Source organism: Peromyscus maniculatus, chromosome 3, assembly GCF_049852395.1.
Source record: "Peromyscus maniculatus bairdii isolate BWxNUB_F1_BW_parent chromosome 3, HU_Pman_BW_mat_3.1, whole genome shotgun sequence".
In the NCBI taxonomy this organism is placed as follows: Eukaryota; Metazoa; Chordata; class Mammalia; order Rodentia; family Cricetidae; genus Peromyscus; species Peromyscus maniculatus.
Window position 1 is genome coordinate 23802867 of NC_134854.1, and position 19430 is coordinate 23822296.

Sequence of the window (19430 nt, forward strand, 5' to 3'; positions counted from 1 at the left end):
ACATAATTAAGGGGTTGTAATTTTCATGCTATGCATGAGTATGAGTATATGTGTGTGTGCATGCACTTATGGAACACAGAATAGGAAGGAGTACTGATATAAGCATTTCATTTCCATGGCTCAAAATGATGAGCCGTAACTGGGTATGGTGATGCTCACCTTTAACCCCAGCACTCAGGTGGCAGGTGGAACTCTGTGATTTCGAAGACAGCATGGTCTACATAGTGAGTTCCAGGACAGTCAGAGCTACATTAACAGACTCTAATTTCAAAAGCAAGCAAGCAAACAAACAGAAAACAGGAACCATAAGGAAACTGCAAATGATTAAATGTAGAGGAAACTGTCAAATAATTTTCTAAATTCTTTTTTTATTTGTTTATGAGTATTTTACCTGCATGTATGCCTATGAACCATGTGAGTGCCTGGAGTTCAGAAGAGGGTGTTGGATCCCCTGGATCTGGAAATAGGGCTGGTTGTGAGCCACCATGTGGGTGCTGGGGACTGAACCCAGAGTCCTTGCCAGAAGTAACAAGTGCTCATAACCACTGAGCCATCTCTCCAGCCCCAGATAACTCTCTAAATTCTACTCTTAAATAAACATACTGTTGTGGTTTGAATGTGAAATATACCTTGAATATGAAATAGGTGTTTGAACTCTTGGTTCTCAACTAATAGTACTGTTCTGGAAGAATGTGGAACCTTTAGGGAGTGGAGTTTCCCTGTAGGAGATGGGTCACTGGAGTAGGCCTGAAGATTTTCTAATTTTATGTGGGTTTTGTTTTCTGTTGTTGTTGCTGTTTTGTTTTAAAGAAAAACAGTTGATTAAGAAAGCACTAGCAAGAATCAGGAGAGTAAGCTAGTGAGTTCTCAAATGTTACAGCCTGGTCCTACTGTCTGCTTTCTGCCTGCTGGTCTTTCCTTAAAGAAGGAGTCCCAGATGGACCCTCTCCTCCCACAGTCAGAGCCACGCACCCTATCACGCTTTTCTGCTGTCATTAACTACAACCTCACACTGTGTCCTAAGCTGCTTTTGTCAAAGCAATGAGAAAACTAACACATGTAAAGAAGAGAACCAAAACTAACAACTAGAGAAGAAATGTTTCCATAAATATGATCCCCTAAAAGTTAAAGTCCCATAGGCAAGACCAATAATAAACATCTCTGCCCCTTCCATCACTAGATAATTTCATAGTTTTATGAAAAATAAATATCTGGTGGTATTTATTCACTCAACCTATACCATTATATGACACTTAGTACCACTAAGCATTAAAAATATTAAAAAATTATTATAGAAATTGAACTTAGCCCTATTATTCTTATAATAAAAACTGTAAGCAATAATGTAGAGAAGTTTGAAAGTATTTAAATTACCCATGCTACTAAATTTTATAAGATACATGACATTCTAGGAACTTTAGTTACATAATAGGCTACATATTATCATGTGTTTCTTTTAAGCACTTATGCTAGGAAAACAGATAAGGCCTCTGTAGAGAAGTTAATATATGCTTCCCAGGGAAATACTTTTAGTTTAACAATAAGCATGAAAAAAAGTCAGTAAGGGCCTAAAGCTGAACAAGAGTATAGTTAAGACATTGGTGATAAACTTTAAGTGGGCAAAATATTACACTAAAATTTGTCAATAAATGCTGGAATATATGTGAGGTGTTCATAAGGCTCCATTTGGAATGCTTTACAGTAAATCAACAAGCTTTTCTCAATATAGAAAACAGAACAGTCACCAAACCAGAGTGGCTCATGTGATGTGTTATGCTGGTAGATTAAGCAGTGCAAAGAGAAACACACATATATCATGGCACTCACCAGACCTTCCAAATACTATATAAGATACCCCTCTGTGAACAACAACCAAAAGATACTGGTAAAATTACCACCCCAGTTTTTCAACAGTTTAATACACACAACATTGTAAATACACTAAAAACTGACCTCTACTTAACATTGCTTACTGAGAATTATTGGAAGCAAGTTATTAAAGCAGAAACTAAGAGCATTATTGCTACTAACAAGAACAAGCTATTTCTACCTTAACACATTTAAAGAACCACAGAGTCCCACACATGTGAGTCACCACAACAGATTCTTCCCTAGGAGGGAGTGCAGAACAATATTCAGGAAAGCTTGTGTAAAAAGTCAGGAATTCTGTTGATATGCATTCCCTCCAAGGCCTAGGACATCTTTTTACATGTTGAGTCAATGTTCAAAAGCACTGCTTGGAAACAGATTCATGTTAATGATCATAATTCACTAACTAGTGGGCAAAGGTGATACAAACAGAGAAAACAAAAGGACAAAGTTTCTAAAAGATTAACAAGTAACAAATGGCAGTAATAGAAAACAAGATCATAAGAGTTCAAGAAGTAACAAAAGTTGATCTTTACCTATGCTAATGAAATTGTGGTTACAATCTTTAAAAATATATTCATAATTTTGATATCAACTTAAAAGTGTAACACTAAAGACACATTAAATATTAAATCTTTGATATATATTTTTAATTTTATTAGAATTATTTTTAAAATAAAGTACACAAATTTTAGAATAAAAAGACTGATCCAATCTATAAGGCGCCCTGTTCATAGTTAAGTACATCTATATAAAGAAATTCTATCAATTATGTATGGATTAACATGAATGTTGGTAGCTGAGAAAATATGAACTGTGGTATGAACAGTAGTGATGATACTATATAGAGTTACTATAGGGCAAGCGGCCAGGCCCTGCCCCCAAGCCCTGCCCCCAAACTGCTCTGAGTGCGAGGTCCAGTCCCGCGAGGCAAGTAAGTGGCCAGGCCCCAGGCTACTCTAAAGGCCATTAAAAAAAAAGCCCATGATGAGACTACAGAATCCCACCAATCCCTGAACTTGCCCCAAGAGCAGGCCACAGAATCCCACCAATCCCTGAACTTGCCCCAAGATCAGGCCACAGAATCCCACCAATCCCTCGGCTTGCCCCCACATCAGGTTATTGAATCCCACCAATCCCTGAGTTTGCCCCAATATTAGCCTACAAAATCCCACCAATCCCAGGCCACCCTGGAAAGCTCTGCCTCCCAAGAAACCCTATATAAAGCCCACCTCCTGCGCAGTTCTTTGTTCCTTCTCTCCTGAGCAGAGGCAACCTCTTTTTTTCTCTCCCCATAAATCTCTTGTGTATGGTTTGTTGTACAGTGTGATTTTGTGGTATTCCTTGGCTTCCGACTGCCAGGATACCTTTCCCCCTCAAAGCTGTGACACTGACAGTTACAATGTCTTTTAAGAAATTATGGGTTAAATGGGTGATTTTTAATCTAAGCTGTAAGATGCTTTATAAAGATATATAAAACTATATAAAGATAGTTATAAATCAAAATGTAATATGTATTCAGGAATACTTTAACACAGATTCAAAAGAAACAAGATATTTTAAAGACAAGGTTTTAAAAAGGAGTATAACAAATGCATCTATTAGCAGTTACCTATTTGATAAACAAATCAAGAAAAGAAAATATATCAATAGGTCGTACATGTCATTTTCCCCTACATTCAAGATCTGTTAAATTTCATAATCTGGCAATTAAAAAAAAAAATCACCCCTCAAAAAAGACAAAAAAAAAAAAAAAAAAAAACCCAAACCCCAAACCCTATTATTTTCAGTATGACAGTACTTAGCTGACTTTGTTATCTTAGGAGATGTTAACATTATTGATCTTGATTACATTGTATTCCAAAAGGCTGGCAAGCTGCATGGTTGTTGTTGTTGTTGTTCCCTAACACAATGAAATAACTCTACTTATAAAGGGCTTTGGTTCTTTTACAATGAATAAAGAGGTAAGAACTGCTAAGACAAAGCCAACACTGACAACCACATATTATCAATACACACAGTTTCTAGCACAAAATACTGAAAAGAAACCAGGCTTTACCTCTACACAGGCTTTCATCCCTGAGGCTGCAGCATAGTGAAGGGGTGTGTTTTTTTTGTTATCAACAGCATCAATAGCTGCTCTTTCATATTCACCCTGGTCAAGTTTTGCTCCTTTCCATCTTAATATCATCTGCAGACAATCCGCCCTTCTGAAATCATCTTCCATGGGGCGTGCTAAGCGAGGATGAAGGGTGCCTTCAGAGATCATGATTTGAGATCCCATACACAACAAATGCATAGATGTTTCATTATGCACATTCCGTTTATTTGGGTTTCCATCTCTACCAAAAAGAAAAGTCCTAAAATGGAAAGGAAGGATAAAAACAACTTTTTCCTACCTAAAAATACAAAGAAGATAACAATTTTAAAGGTAAGGTCTACTTCAGAGCTAAAAATCCAATTTCCATTGAAGTATCACTCAATTAAGAAGATTGGGAGTCAGTGAAATGACTGAGAAGGTAGAGAGCTTGCCACACAAGCCTGGCAATCTGAGTTACGGGCACAGAACTCATGGTAAAAGGACAGAACTGACTCTTCAAAGTTGTCCTCTGACCTCCGCCACGAGTTGGGGCACATGTCTGGGTGCACTCATGTGCACGACTCATACACATACACAAGAAAAATGAACTTTAGTGTCTAAATAGTGTATGAGAATAAAATAGGGGGAAGGGAAAGGGAAAGAAAATAAAAAAGGAGAAAAAAGGAGGAGGGTAGAGGATATCCCAATGCAAAAGGGTACTTTTAAAAAAATTAATAAAAATAAAAGAATCAAAACATAAAGGAGAAGCCCTGACATGGCATTATGAGTCAAGGAACCTCCAACGATGGCACTGAGTTTATTCTTTTGTTGGTATCTACTGCTGGCATGCAGCCTGCCCTGAAGAATAGTTTATTTCCCTGGTGAGACTCGCTTGAAGGAAACTAAGTTTTCATTCACAAGTGGTTATCAATAGAGATTGTTTCTGGATTAGGGGTGGGGCTTTTGTCCACTCCTCCTTTAGCTTCTCCAACACTCAGATGAGTTTTTCAAAGGACTCAGTCTGTCTTAACATATGTTGGTTGGAGTTTAGTATATGAACAAAATCTGGACTTTAAATAGTTTAAAAAATAGAAAAGTAATTTTAAATTGCCTTTTTAAATGATTGAATGCTAATATTTGATAACGCACCAAAAATCTAACAAGTGGCAGATTATTAAACATTAGTTAAAAACTTATGAGTGAACTTTTTGTAGTGTTAACTAAACATCTAATGGTCTAAGCTACATTTAAAATTTTATAATCAGTGCAGAACTTTAAATAATTATAAACCAATGTGAAATATACTGATTCACTGAGTTACAGAAACCTTCTATGTTATCTTTATTATATAATAAATTACATTGGTTTTTATCACTACCAATTTTATTAGAATATAAGAACTTGGAAATTGTCAAGTTGAATATAAAGAATGAGTCTTTCAAAATTTTAGCATTCATTTGAAAGATCAAATTTTATCATAAGCATCAAAGACCAGCAGTTGTTTTACTTGAAAGATCTAATTAGTTTTTGAGAAAATGTCAGCCTAAGGCCTCAGCTCTCATTCACCATTTGAGACTAGTGCTGTATTGCAGTGGGCACCAACTACTGAAGAAAACGTAACTGGCCAAACGTGACAACAGAATGCTCATCCTTAGCTGGGATATGTACCACCCCTTCTAAGACTCAGGGAACACTGCAGAAGAAGGGGTGGAAAGAATGCAAGAGCTAGCGGACAGGGAGATATGCAGCAAAAACATGTTTTCTGGACATGACATAGCAACTACTGTACTCACTCCTCACCTCATGAAAGCTGTGCCGATCTGCACAGGACTTGAACAAGACTGGGTCATTCAGTATTTTATCACGGGTAGGGGAAGAGCCTATGAGGCTCCTTCCCTCCCAGAGGGTTTGTTGGCAGTTAGTGGTCCAAAGGGGCCATTGCAAAACAATGTACACTCGTAAGGGGTGAATGTGAACAATGACCAAAGAGGTCACTTTGTCTGTTCTATAATTCAGGCAACTTTTGTATTATTTCTTAAGTCTCTACAACAGACAGCTTTTCCTGAGAGGGTTTTTCTTTTGGGTTGATTCTTAGGTGAGGGGAAACTAACGTGTCACTTTTTTTTTTTCTTTTTAAACAGAAAGCCTCTAGCTAGCTAATAATTTTATGTTTAGACAGTTATCTATTAATGACCTTCCAGGAAGTTCAGGATATCATACCTATAACCCAGAGCTAAGCTATGACTCAGATCTCAATTCCAGTAATCAGAGTTCTGTCGTTTCAGTTCTTAGTTTTATAAATTTCTGATAATGAGGAAGGGCTCGTCCCTAGTGTGCTGTTGATAGTCTTTCACTTCTAATGGTAAATGTCTCTGAATTATTCTTAATCTCTTTAACTACTTTCACTCTTGAGACAATACACTGCTCTGCAATGGTCCCTTTGGCTATTGCCCACTCTTACCTTGAGATTATTCAACTTTCCTCTGTAGTCTAATCTGTCTATTTTCTACATCACACTCTGGATAAAAATACATTCAAAGCAACAAGTATGTGTGAGCTACCTTCACTATTAGAACTTTTGGTTTGATCCAGAAACAATATAGATCATACTAAATCACAATCATACCAAATTATTTGGGTACTCTCAGTTTTTAGAAAACTTAACCCAGAATAGTATCACATAACACAGATCTATGCCAGTATTCATTTTCAAAGATCACAAATATTTTCCTTTCCGCTGATTACTTATCAATGGGCTTAAAGTAACACTTACCCTAATATTCTGTTCATTCCATGTCTAGCAGCATAGTGTAATGGAGTGTTGTGCTGATAGGGCTCTCCATAAGATGTATTTGGATCAAGGGATTCTTTTAGCTGAGGATTATTTTCATATATTTGGCAAGCCAGGTTTTCATCACCATTGATGAGTGCTTTGCGGAATTTGGTGGTTGTATTTCCCATGTTTTGCTTTATTTTCTGATAGGCAGTGGCACTTTCTTCCTTCAGCCACTTCTTGAATACTTCTACAACATGTTGTATATTCTAATGAAGGAAAAGTTATCAAATTAGATTGTAACAAAGTAATTACAAAGCAGTATCCTAAAGAGACAATTACAAATATTAATAATATCTGGGAAGTAGATGAAGGGAAAAAAATATTACATGCTGCCAAATTTGTCATATTTTTAACATTGGTCAAATTAACTTCTAGTTAAATTTTAACATTTTACCATACCAAGATTATAAGGCTGTACAGCTGCACTTTATCTAGAAAAGTTGTCTACATTTAGAAACTTTTCTCTTCACAGGAGAAAATCAATTGCACTGACTTTTATGGTTGAATACACTTATACTCCATGAGGGCTAATCTTGGTTTAAAACCTGATGACATCAAGAATCAACTAAAACCCAAGCAGCTGGGCACACCTGTGGAGAATTTTCTTTTTTTTTTCTTTTTTTTGGTTTTTCAAGACAGGGTTTCTCTGTGTAGCTTTGCACCTTTCCTGGAACTCACATGGTAGCCCAGGCTGGCCTCGAACTCACAGAGATCCGCCTGGCTCTGCCTCCCGAGTGCTGGGATTAAAGGCGTGCGCCACCACCGCCCATCGAGAATTTTCTTGACTGGAATCACTTGAGATGAGCAGACACACCTTAACTCTGGGCTGCACCTTCTGCCATCAGCTCACATAAAAGCACAAGGAAGAAGAAAGCTTTTGCTTTTTGCCTTCTCCCTCACTCTTGCTGGCAAGTCCATCTTTCTGTTGCTGAGGCATTCATCTGCTGGCATTAGAACCTACTTCTTCAGAATTCTAATGGAGACGTAAGACAGCAGCTCTCCACGCCAGCACCAGATTGGAACTACTGAGACATCCAGGCTCACTGACTGAATAACTAATGAACTCTTGACCTTCTGGTCAAAAGATAAGCTATTGTTGAGCTACTAGGATTACAGCCTGTAAGCCACTCTAATAAGCACCCCTCCACAAACACGCGCATGCACGCACACAGAATAGCACACAAGTGCATGCTATTCTGTCAGTTCTGTTCCTTTAGAAAACCCCAACTAGAAACACAGCCCAGTTAATTATATGTAGGTATTACTAAGTCAATTTGTGCAGTACTAAGAAAAGAACAAAAAGGTTTTCTTCAATTAAGAACTATAGTTCAGGAAAAATAAAACTGCTAAGTACTTACCAGAAAAAGACTTAAAATATAAATACATGTAAAACTATACAACTTATTGATACTGATCAGACACAGTAAATGTAGATAATGATTATCCTATCTTTTAAAGTCATTAAATTTTCCTCTACAAAGGATTCAAAGCAAGGCTGAAAACATTAAATATCTGTGCACACTACATGTGGGAAGAAGTCATGATGACCAAATGGGCAATGGGAAGTGGGGGAAAGGAAAGCAAATTATATATATATATATATATATATATATATATATATATATATATATATATCTGAAATGTGAAATGTCATATTTGCTGAGACTACTTTTAAGCAAGTTAATTATCCCCTGAAAATGTCAAGTTCCCATCTGCACAGTAAGGAAAATGACTATTTTGCAGACACGGGTATAAAGATCATGAGAGAAAGTTTATGTCAAGTATCCACAACAGACCTTGTTTAATGGTTCAATGCTAGAAAGTTCTAAGTATCCTTTCTGTATCTATCGTTAAATTCCTATTGCTGTGATGTGACTGTCCCCCAAAGAGCCATTTTGTCTGTGAAACCATCAGGAGTGAACTGTGACACTGAGGAACATAGCTCTAGGAGACCTAGTCCCTTCTTCACTCTGCGCTTCCCTGTGACCTTGAGTTAAACAGAATTCCCCCACTACATACTCCCACCACGATGTACTGTGCCATCACAGGCCCTGATGCTTTGGGGCCTAAACCCTCTGAAACTGAGCAAAAGGAAGCCCTCCCTCCCCTCTCAGGTATTTCATCACAGTAACAGAACTGTACTCATCAACATTAGCAACAAAGGAGACAGCATAAACAAAAGCAGACATGAAAAAGGAGTGCTCTGGAAGAGCTGGTAAGGATGCATCGCATTTAGACGCTAGCACTGAGTAACAGGCGATAAGAATGAAAACAAGTTGGGAAAGATAAGGAACTTAAAGTCTAATCTAATAGACTGATAATGACCAGCTTTTGTACAGGGCAGGGATATAATTATTTCATGCCTTAGGGAATGTGTGACAATACAGAAGGCAGAAAGGTAAATGCAGAGGATGTGTACGTTACCCTTTTTTATTCAATGACAGGTTGGCTACCCAAGCAAAGCTTTAAAAAAAAAAAATCACTTGAAAAATAATATTCATGTTGTAAAATGAATTTTTTTTACAAGGCAGTAACAATTTCAAAAAGAACAACTTGAATGATGGAAAAACCTTTAAGTTTCTTATAAAATAGTGGCTCTCAAATGTGGCAATATATCCTAGTAGCCTAGAGAACTTCAAACAATCCTATTGGATTGATTAAATTCCAGGAAAAGTGTCCAGGTGTTGGATTAAATTCCAGGAAAAGTGTCCAGGTGTTGTACCTAGTACCTAGGCATTGATGTTTAAAGCTCCTTGGGTGATTTCAATATACAGACATCAATGTTTTAAAAGCTCCTTCCAACTAACTATCAGGGTAAGAAATCACCAAACCTGTTTTAGAGACAGGAATTATGTGCTTACTACAGAAGTCCATAATGGTTCACCATTATCCTCAACAAGGCCACAAATCAATTGTTTATTGACATTTCTGTTACTGGTTTATAAAGTTTTAAGTATACAAATATATTCATAGCAATTTTTAAAAATATGAATATTGACTTCCCCTAAGCAAAAACAAAACTCAGGGTCTAAGAATGTAGTTCAGCTGGTAGAATGCTTGTGAATCTTGCATGAAGTCACAGGTTTGATTCCCAGCCCCACATACACCAAGTGTGGCGACATGCACATGTAATACCCTGGGAGGTGGAGGAGACTCTGGAGTTCAAGGTCACACTAGGCTGCATAGTGAAGCAGAGACCAGCCTGTGGAACATGAGACCCTTAATTTAGAAGAACCACAAAGAAAACCCAGACTATTTACCTGAAGATTACCACTGTTAAATAACTACTTTATATGCTACATGTATTTGTATGTACATAAATATTAATACATTAATTTGACCACACCAGTCACAAAAAGAGCTGCTGAAATTTTAGCCTGACATACTACTTCATGGTCTCATCTGTGGAAGAAGCAAATCTTCTCTCCCACATGCTATACTTCTCACAGTGTATTATAGAGTCTTCTGAGACTGTTCAGGGACAGTCTAGATTTTAGTTTACTCTTTTGCTTAACAGAGTGCAGAGTAAAGTATTCGTTCTCAGTAAAAGAATGTTTTGTTGTGTATGGCTCTAAGCATTTAACAATTTAACATTTTTGTTATTGTGCTCTGAGATAGCATCTCACTAAGACACCTAAGCTGGCTTTGACTTAGTGACCTTCCTGACTCTGCTCCATCTCCAGAGTGCTGAAAGGACCGGTGTGTCACTATGCCTGGTTGACATTATTCTTAATAAGAACTCCACTCAGCATACTGTACACTTTTATCTACATAAATATAAAGGATATCCTGTAGGTTGTGAAGTACCTCTCTTAAGAATATGAAAGCTTTCAGGTGTTTTGGTATTCACTCCTCTGATGCAATGCTGCTTAGTTACAAACTTTTCCATAATGTATATTAGATTAACAACATATTTCTTTGATTTATATAAAAATATTACTTTAGCAAAATGATCTACAGGAACAATAATTTACATCAAATATATCTTGGGAGTACTTTAAATAGTTACAAGACGACTTTTAAAAAAATCAATAATACTCTAAATGTGCATTAAATATTACTGCTACTCATGCTGAAAGGCATAATGGCATCAAGAAGCCTTTTGCGGCTTTGTTATTTTCAGGACTGTTTCATTTTTAAAATCTGATCAATAAACCTGGAAGTGTGCAGAAGCACGTCAAGTAAGAGTTTCGTTCATGCCATTCAGATTCTCCTCAGAAGTCTTGCCGAGAACTCTGCCAGCCATGTCCCTGTTCTTTTTCACAGGCACAGCTGCAGTTACCCAAAGCAACTGTTCATTCTTTGTTTGAATCAAAACCTTTAAGGAATATTTTCTATGTAACATGTAATATTACATAAATGTATAAATTGGATGTATAGTACAAGTCTTTTGATGGTGCTATTCTAAATGGCACTTTAATAAAAATCAAATGCTCAGGGGCTAGGGAAATGGCTCGGCAGGTAACGTGCCTGATGAACAAGGCTCCCTAGGATACATGTACAAGTTAGACGGGCACATACGCAACTCTAGCTTTCTGGGAGGCAGAGCTGATTCCTGGAGTACACTGGCTGACAAGCCTCACTGAATCAATGAGCTCCAGTTCAGTGAGACTGTATCTCAGAAAACTGAGTAGAGAGCAATCAAGACAGACATCCAACATCAAACTCTGGCTTCTGCACACACCTGCAGCATGTGTACCAGAGTGCTTATGTACACAAACTTACATGAACACCCCCACGCTCATTTTTAGCATACAGAGATATGGTTCAATTTGCATATTGTCCCTGTATCCTGTGAACCTGCTAAATTCACTTCTTAGTCCTAGAAATTTGAAAAACCTAGTTTGGGGGGGTTGTCTACTTATCACTTATAAATAGTTTCATTCCTTTCATTTACTGTACCAACAACATAGTTGTTTTTTTAATTAGTAGGCAGATGATTGAGGAGAAAGATGTTAGCACATATTCAAATAATGTCCTTAATACTGATAATACTAAGTGAATAAAGTAAACTTACAATGATCCAGGCTAACACCTCCTGTAACATAATAACATGATGTAATTTGACTTGATATACAAGAAGATTTCCTATGTTCTATAATATTTTCATCCAAAGATGCTTAATACCCATTTAAATGAGAAGATAGAGAAGCGAGAATTGAGACACTACTCTTCAAAAGTGTTAAGATCAATGAGGTGAGAAAACTGTACAACCGTTTACAGATTAGTGGAGACTAAGTGTGCATGACAACTAAATGCCATGCCTTAGATTATAAAATGGAAAAGGCAGGCAATGCTGGAAAACCGGGAAATAGGAAGAAAGTATATACAGATGTTGGTCCATGTTCTTTGGGGGATGTTGTGAAATGGTACAGTCACTTGCATAAACCTATATATCCCCTTTCAATTCTTCCTGACACCGGCTTTACTTTAGTTTGGTCATATACACTTTTTATACAGACTAACTGATGCTCTATGGTATAGTGAATTGAAAGTTTTAAGAATAGAACTAGTTTGTAATTGACAAGATTGTAACTAAGAACCTTGATTTTCTCATCTAGAATATATTACTAACTGCAGAATGCCATTTTAAAGATTAAACCTGACAAAATATGTAAAGCTCTATACTTCATAAAAACAATCAATACAACATAATCTCTCTTCATGTACATGCTATTTCTCTACATGGAAACTGTTATTAGTAGCATAAAATATTATTAATTCTTAAAATCGTAGAAACAGAATGACATACATTTAAATCTTTCCCGTTTGTACTTAGTCATAAAACTTTTTAACATTATTTTACATGACTATTTACTTTCTATAGTAGATTTCCAAAAAGTATGTTGAAATTCTTCATTGAAAGTATTTAAGAGCACTTGCTGCTCTTCCAGAGGATCTGAATTACAGTTACATGTAACTCCAGCAACAAGGGACCCCTCTTCTAGGCGTCTCAAGCACCCACATGTGCACAGCACACACATACAGAAACACACATATGCACAAATAAACATAAGAATACATGTTTAGGTGCTGCAGAGATGGCTTGCAGTTAAGAGCACTCACTGCTCTTGCAGAGGACCTGAGTATGGCTCAGGCGCCCACATCAAATGGCTCACAACCATCTGCAACTCCGCTCCAAAGTATCTGACGCCCTCTTCTGGCCTCCACAGGCACCCACACTCACAGTACATACTCACACAAAGACATATACGTATATACTTAAGTATAAACAGTAATAAAAATTAATCCTTTCCAAAAAGTATTTACTACTGTCACAGTTCATACTGATGTCAGACAAGGCTGGTCATTTCATGAGGTGCTAGTCGCTCCAACACCAATGTTAAAAAAAGACCATGAATTTTAAAGTTAAAATAAGTTTTATTCACTACACGTTCTGATATTTTCTCCTTCTCTTTTTTTCTTTTTAGAGTCCCCTTTCCTGAACAATTGTATCTACCCACCCTCTGTAGACTCTTTTAGAGCAAATGGAGACCATAATAGAAAAGGAACAACTTGACAGAAGACAGGGATCAACAGATGCTAGGGGTACATCTACATCACAGCTCCTGCATCTACATATTAGAGAACACCTTGGAAGAAGGAGCAGAAAGAGTGTAAGAGCCAGAATACCAGGAAGTCAGCTGTGAAAACCTCTCTCTAGAAATGGCTGCATAAACAAGGCAGGAATAATGACAATATCAATGGGCATATTTACATGGAAGGGAATTTTCTGTTAGGGTCCCACCCCTTAAAAAAAAAAAACTCTAGACCAATGGCTGCTAGGGGAAGAATTAGCCTCTCCCAGGAATGAGCCCCATTATTGGTTATCCAATGCAGAACGATCAGCTCAAACACACACACACACACACACACACACACACACACACACACACACAGACTCAGCAGGTTGTGTGTGGGTATTTGTACATGCAGATACATATACATGTGTGTAACAATAATAACCAAAGAAAAAGAGGATATCAACTTGAGAGTAGGGGAGCGTTCAAAGAAGGCTAGCTGAGAGGGGATCGAGAGAGGGAAAGGAGGGAGCAAGTGATAGGATTCCATTTAAATTAAAAACATTTTAAAAAAGAGTTGAGATGTTGGGCTGGGTATGGAGACAGAGGCAAGTGGATCTATGTAAGTTTGAGGACAGCCTGGTCTAGACAGTGAGTTCTGGGATAGTTAGAGCTGATTATATTAATTAGTCCCTGTCTCAAAAAAGCCAAAAACAATCTAAGTTGTCAAATACTGGAGAACTGCTATTTGGGAAAGTGTGTGAGAATTTTAGGGATGGAGGCTAGAAAGATATCTCAGCAGTTAAGAGCACTGGCTGCTTTTGCAAAGGTCTGGGTTCAGTTCTCAGCACCCACTGGCTGCTAACAACCATCCATAATTCTAGTTCCAGAGGATGCAGCAGCCTCTGCTGGCCTCCATAGACATTGTACATACATGGCACACAGACATACATGCAGGCAAGAGACACATAAACATAAAAATAGTAAGATTTTGGGAACAACAACATAAAGTGCTATTTCAAAATACTAGAGCAACATGAAATTGATAGAGTTGGCTTCAAAACTGACTTCTTTTGACTACTAAGAAAGCCTTCAGGACCAGTGAGATGACTCAGTGATAAAGGTGACTGCTGCCAAGCCTAAAGGGCCTGAGTTTAATCTCCAGGCCCCACCTGGTGGAAGGAGAGAACTGACTGTTTCTCGAATGCTGTCTTCTAACCTCACACATATGCCATGGCATATTTACACCCACCTATGTAAGTAAAATGTAATTTTTTTTTTTAAAAAAGAAAGCCTCTTAGACATATGACCGAAAAATGGCAAAAAAAAAAAAGTCTACTGAGTAGTTTTGTATCGGTTCCCTATACAGTTACTCCCTGCCACAACTGGTCCCTATACATCTCTAACTTTTCAATATGCAACTTAAAAAAAAAATTAAGTGTATTGATATTTTGCCTGTGTCTATGTCTGAGCACCATGTGCATGCAGCACCACTGGAGGCCAGAAGAGGTCATGAGATCTCCAGGAACTGGAGTTACCCATGGCTGTGAGCTGCCATGTGGGTGCTGAGAATCAAACCGAGCGAGGTCTTACAGAAGAGAAGCCAGTGCTTATAACTGCAGAGACATCTCTCCAGTCCCAGCAGGCAACTCTTGAGTTGAAACTTATTACTTTAACAAATTTCAAAATTTTAAGCTATGCTGTATCTTTTATAAACAAAGAACTCTGCTGGAATGCAAACACCAATCACCACAAGTAAAGGTATAGTTGAAATGTCACATCTAGACCACTGAAATGTTAACCTGTATTCACCGGAACTAAAACAAGATATTTGTACATTTCTTTAACAGAAAACTGAGATACTTATACACATTGCTTTTTTAAAAAATGAGCTAAAACAGAATTATAGGCATTTAAGTCATCTAAGACTTTTCTTCTAAACTGAACGCTACTAGCTCTTAAACATTCATGGCTTATTGTTGTTTAATACTTTGGTTTGTTAGATTATAGGGAATCCAATTTATATGGTTTTAATGTAGGGATCAGTACATTTTGTTTCTGCAAAGGGGAATAAATGTGGGTTTGGAGCCATATATCTGTTACAACTCTCGACTGTTGTGTTATTGTTTCAAAGTCACGAGAAAGACCTTTTAAAAATGGACATAGTTGTGTTCTAATAAAACTTTATAAAACTGGCTGAGGCTGAGCACAGTGGCACATGCCTATAATTCCAGAACTAAAAGGTGTTGCCAGTAGAAATTTATGAGACCCCCATGTACTGGCTAGTTTTATGTCAAACTTGATGCTAGCTAGTCATCTGAGAGGAGGGAATCTCAAATGAAAAATGCCTCCATAAGATCACAGGTAGGTTCTTAACTAGTCATCAATGTGGGAGGGCAGGCCCACTGTGGGTGGTACCCTCCAGACTGGGCTGGCCTCTGCCTCTAGGTTCCTGCTCAGTTTGAGTTCCTGTCTTGGCTTCCCACTGTGAACTGTGACTCAAGATATGCAAGCCTTCTTCCCCAAACTGCTTTTGGTCACAGCGTTTCATCACAGCCAAAACTAAGACAATCCATATCAAAAACATAAAAACAGGCAAGCAGAATGTGGACAGTGGACCACAGTTTGCTGATACCTGGTTTGGTGCAAAAAGCACAGAAAAGGACATTTCTAATTCTGTTATAAATGACTTTCTTTGCACCTCAATTTCCTAACCACCATGACAGGAAGGACAACATCACCCTCCGGGGTGCTCAGGACTACAAAGGCAGTGTCACTTTGCCTGCACGTGTGTCTGTGCACCATGTGCATGCCTGGTGCCCGCAGAGCCAGAACAGGGTGTCTCCTGGGACTGGAGGGACAGATGATTGTGAGCTGTCATGTGGCCACGGAGAACTGAACTCAGGTTCCCAAAGAGCACAAAGTACTCTTAACTACTGAGCCATCCTCTCCATCTCCCAGAGTGCTTATTTTAATGTCTGACACACAGTAGATACTTGGTGATTTTTCTATTATCAGCATTTTCCAGCAACTGTTTGTTAGTTGCTGCTTTCAAAGAAGTTAGTACTTATTCTCTTTAAAAAAGAAAAGAAAAGAAAAAAAGAAAATGAAACCTTAAAAAAAATCACCACCTCTGTGTTCTATATCAAAATTATGTACAATAGGTAGTCTAGGCTTTGCTACTCACTGGGTATCTGACTGTTAAAAGGAACTTCTTTTTCAATTGTATTCATTTTCATTACTTTTCTATAGTTCTCTCATGTATCTGCACAAAGAAGTACTAAATGAAAGGGACAGAGTTGGTAAGCAGAAGGGAGGAGCAGTGAGCAAGAAAGTCTGAATGAGAAATAATGCTAAAAGCAAAGGCTGGAGCTTAGCTTGCCAACTGCTTACTAGGTTGGAATTGAGTGTAGCTTCATTCTTATTAGCTTCCTAGAAGTTCATGTGTTCCAAAAAGTGTACAGTAAAATTTCTCAGTATTTAGAAAGTATTCTGAAAATGAACTAGGAAGTCTTTTAAAGAAGAAAGTAACCTCCCTGTAATATACACTATAGAACTCAAATTAACTTTGCTGTTCGCGTCATATTATGGTAGCATTTGAAATAAAATGGCTACACAAACACAACAGTATTATCAGAGTAATAATTAAAAAACTGATTATGTTTAGTCCTTAAATCTTTTCAGTAATCAGGAAAAGGAGATAATCTAATGCATCCTGGCTCTTTCAGGGCACCTTTTGGACCAACATAGCTTTCATAGTGTGTAAAGGATATGGTTAGAAAAGGGAGAAATTAAAATGCTAGGAAAAGCAGCAGCTGACTGATGCTCTTTGCCAAATGGGAAAATGGCATGCTGTCCACAAGGGGGAAACTGCAAGCCTGGGATACAAGTGCTGTAAGAGACATCCCTCTTTCCATCCCTATTCATACACAATTGTCTCAAAGGATCACAGCCTAGCTCATAAGCAAATTCAGAAATGGAAATTTTTCTAAAGTAGTACTTAGCCTTTGTAAATTGATTTTTTCAGATACTCCAATATTGTTTGTTCTATTTTATCTTCCTTGTTGATTATTTTTCAAACTCTGAATTTGGAACTAAATATACTGACTAATATTTCAGGCTCTAATGCTATCTGGTGCTATCAGCAAAGAGTTTGATTTTGGTAACTTTAGCATTTCTGATGATTCAGCAATGTTTTCATATTTTTAAATATTATATTGTTTTTAATTTTAAAATAAGTGCAGCCCAGCAGTGGTGGCCTACACCTTTAATCCCAGCACTCAGGTTGTATTCATTATTATTTTATGTGTATGGGTGTTTTAGCTACCTTGTGTGTCTGTGCACCTCTTACATGCAATTTCCACAGAGAGCAGAAGAATGTCTCAACCTCCAGAACTGTAGTTATGGATGGTTCTGAGCTGCCACTGGGTGCAGGGATCCAACCCAGGGGGTTTCTATGAATGAGCTGCCAGTGCTCTTAACTGCTGAGCAATTTCTCTAGCACCCATCCAACCCTTCAAAATCAATAAATCTTACTAGCTCTATTGTGTTCTCCACTGTAAAATATTCTTAAAATTATTACTGTTCTAGGAGAAATGGAGTATTACACTGTGTCAGAGTGCAAAAACACCTCACTCAAAAGAACCTTTTCTCTTATTCAGTGCTCTGCTCAACCTAAGAGAATTTATTAGGTTGAATTGAGTTGACACAATAATTTCAGCCTTATTTGTCTAAGGACATTGTACTGTATTATACGGAAAAGCTGACACAGCAAATTTGGGACAGCTATCTTTAAGAGGTCAGCCACAAGCCCTGTGCTGGTATTGGGTTTGTTGGATTTCAGAATGTCCAATCATTTCTTCATTACAGTGGTTCAGGGTGCCTAAACTGCTTATTAAAAAAACAATGTAATATGGGGTTGGAGAGATGGCTCAGTGGTTAAGAGCACTGGTGGCTCTTCCAGAGGACCTGGGTTCAATTCCCAGCACCCATTATGCTAGCTCACAACTGTTTGTAGCTCTAGATTCAGCAGATCTGACACCCTCACATAGATAAAAAAAAAATGCACAGAAAAAAAAATCACTTTAAAATGTTATTTTATTAATGTTAAAAAGAAAAAAAATGTAGTAAATTGAGGAAATGGTTTAGCAAGCACAGGTACTTGCTGCCAGGCCTGACAACTTCCACATGATAGTGTAAACACTTTAAGAAGTGTAAGATCTGTAAGAAGTGAAGTCAATATAACATGAGAAACAATCTCTAGGTATCAATATACTTTTAAAGTTGGGTGAGCTTTTATGTACTTTTTTTATATTCATTTACTTGGGTATGTCTGCATGACTAAATGAGTGTTGGCACACCTGGAGGTCTGAGGGCAACCCCTACGGGGTCTGTTCTCTCCTTACACCATGTAGGTCACAAAGACTCAACTCAGGTCATCAGGAGTAGAGGCAAGCACATTTACCGGCTGAGCCATCTTGCTGGCCTTACTTTTAAAGTCTTAAAAACCAGGCTGCTAATAAGCTCTTATGAAATGAAATGCATGACCCTTAGAAGCAGATGATTTTCCAACCTGATATACATACTTTTGCAGGGTCAATACAGACTCTAGGTTGGTAAGATTAAAAGAGTTTAAGATGGGCAGGCATGATGGCTCAGCAGAAAAGAACACTGGCTGCCAAGTCTAACAAACCAGATTCAATAGCCGAGACCCATATAATAGAAGGATAGTGGTGTCTTGCAAGTTGTCTTCTGACCTCCACAATATATGCTATGGTGCACATGCACACATAGAAGCAGATAAATAAATGTCACTAAAAAACATTTTAAAAAAGAGCTTAAGAAAGCCTGCTGTCACTTGAACTCCGAACTTGCTGTTGGAAAAGGCTATGCTAATATTTCTAGAACTATGAATTTACAGGTCATAACTGTCTGGTCCTGACTCAAAGCTAAAACCTGTCACTGTCTGACACAGGGCTATTCCAGCCTCAGCATGCACTCTGCTGCACTGAAAACAGGCAGAGGCTCAATGAATGGAACACAGATCTGAGGCTGTAGCAGGATTTAGGGCACTCCTCTATGGGCCTTACGCCATGGAAAACATCAATGGATGTCAGCTGGATTG

The 19430-nt window shown here is 37.8% G+C and overlaps 1 protein-coding gene across 10 annotated transcripts in view; it reads right to left on the reverse strand.

The window, feature by feature from the left end:
* The window catches only part of Ankib1 (ankyrin repeat and IBR domain containing 1), a 112910-nt gene that overhangs the window by 78767 nt on the left and 14713 nt on the right, over positions 1-19430 (reverse strand). For all 10 annotated transcript variants that reach the window (XM_042272758.2, XM_042272760.2, XM_006991215.4 and 7 more), the window contains exons 2-3: positions 6723-6991; positions 3929-4229 (exon numbers count right to left, since the gene is read on the reverse strand). In XM_042272758.2, the coding sequence (XP_042128692.1) occupies positions 3929-4229; positions 6723-6910 (489 nt within the window). In that variant the 5' untranslated portion in view covers positions 6911-6991. The remainder of the gene's footprint in view (positions 1-3928; positions 4230-6722; positions 6992-19430) is intronic.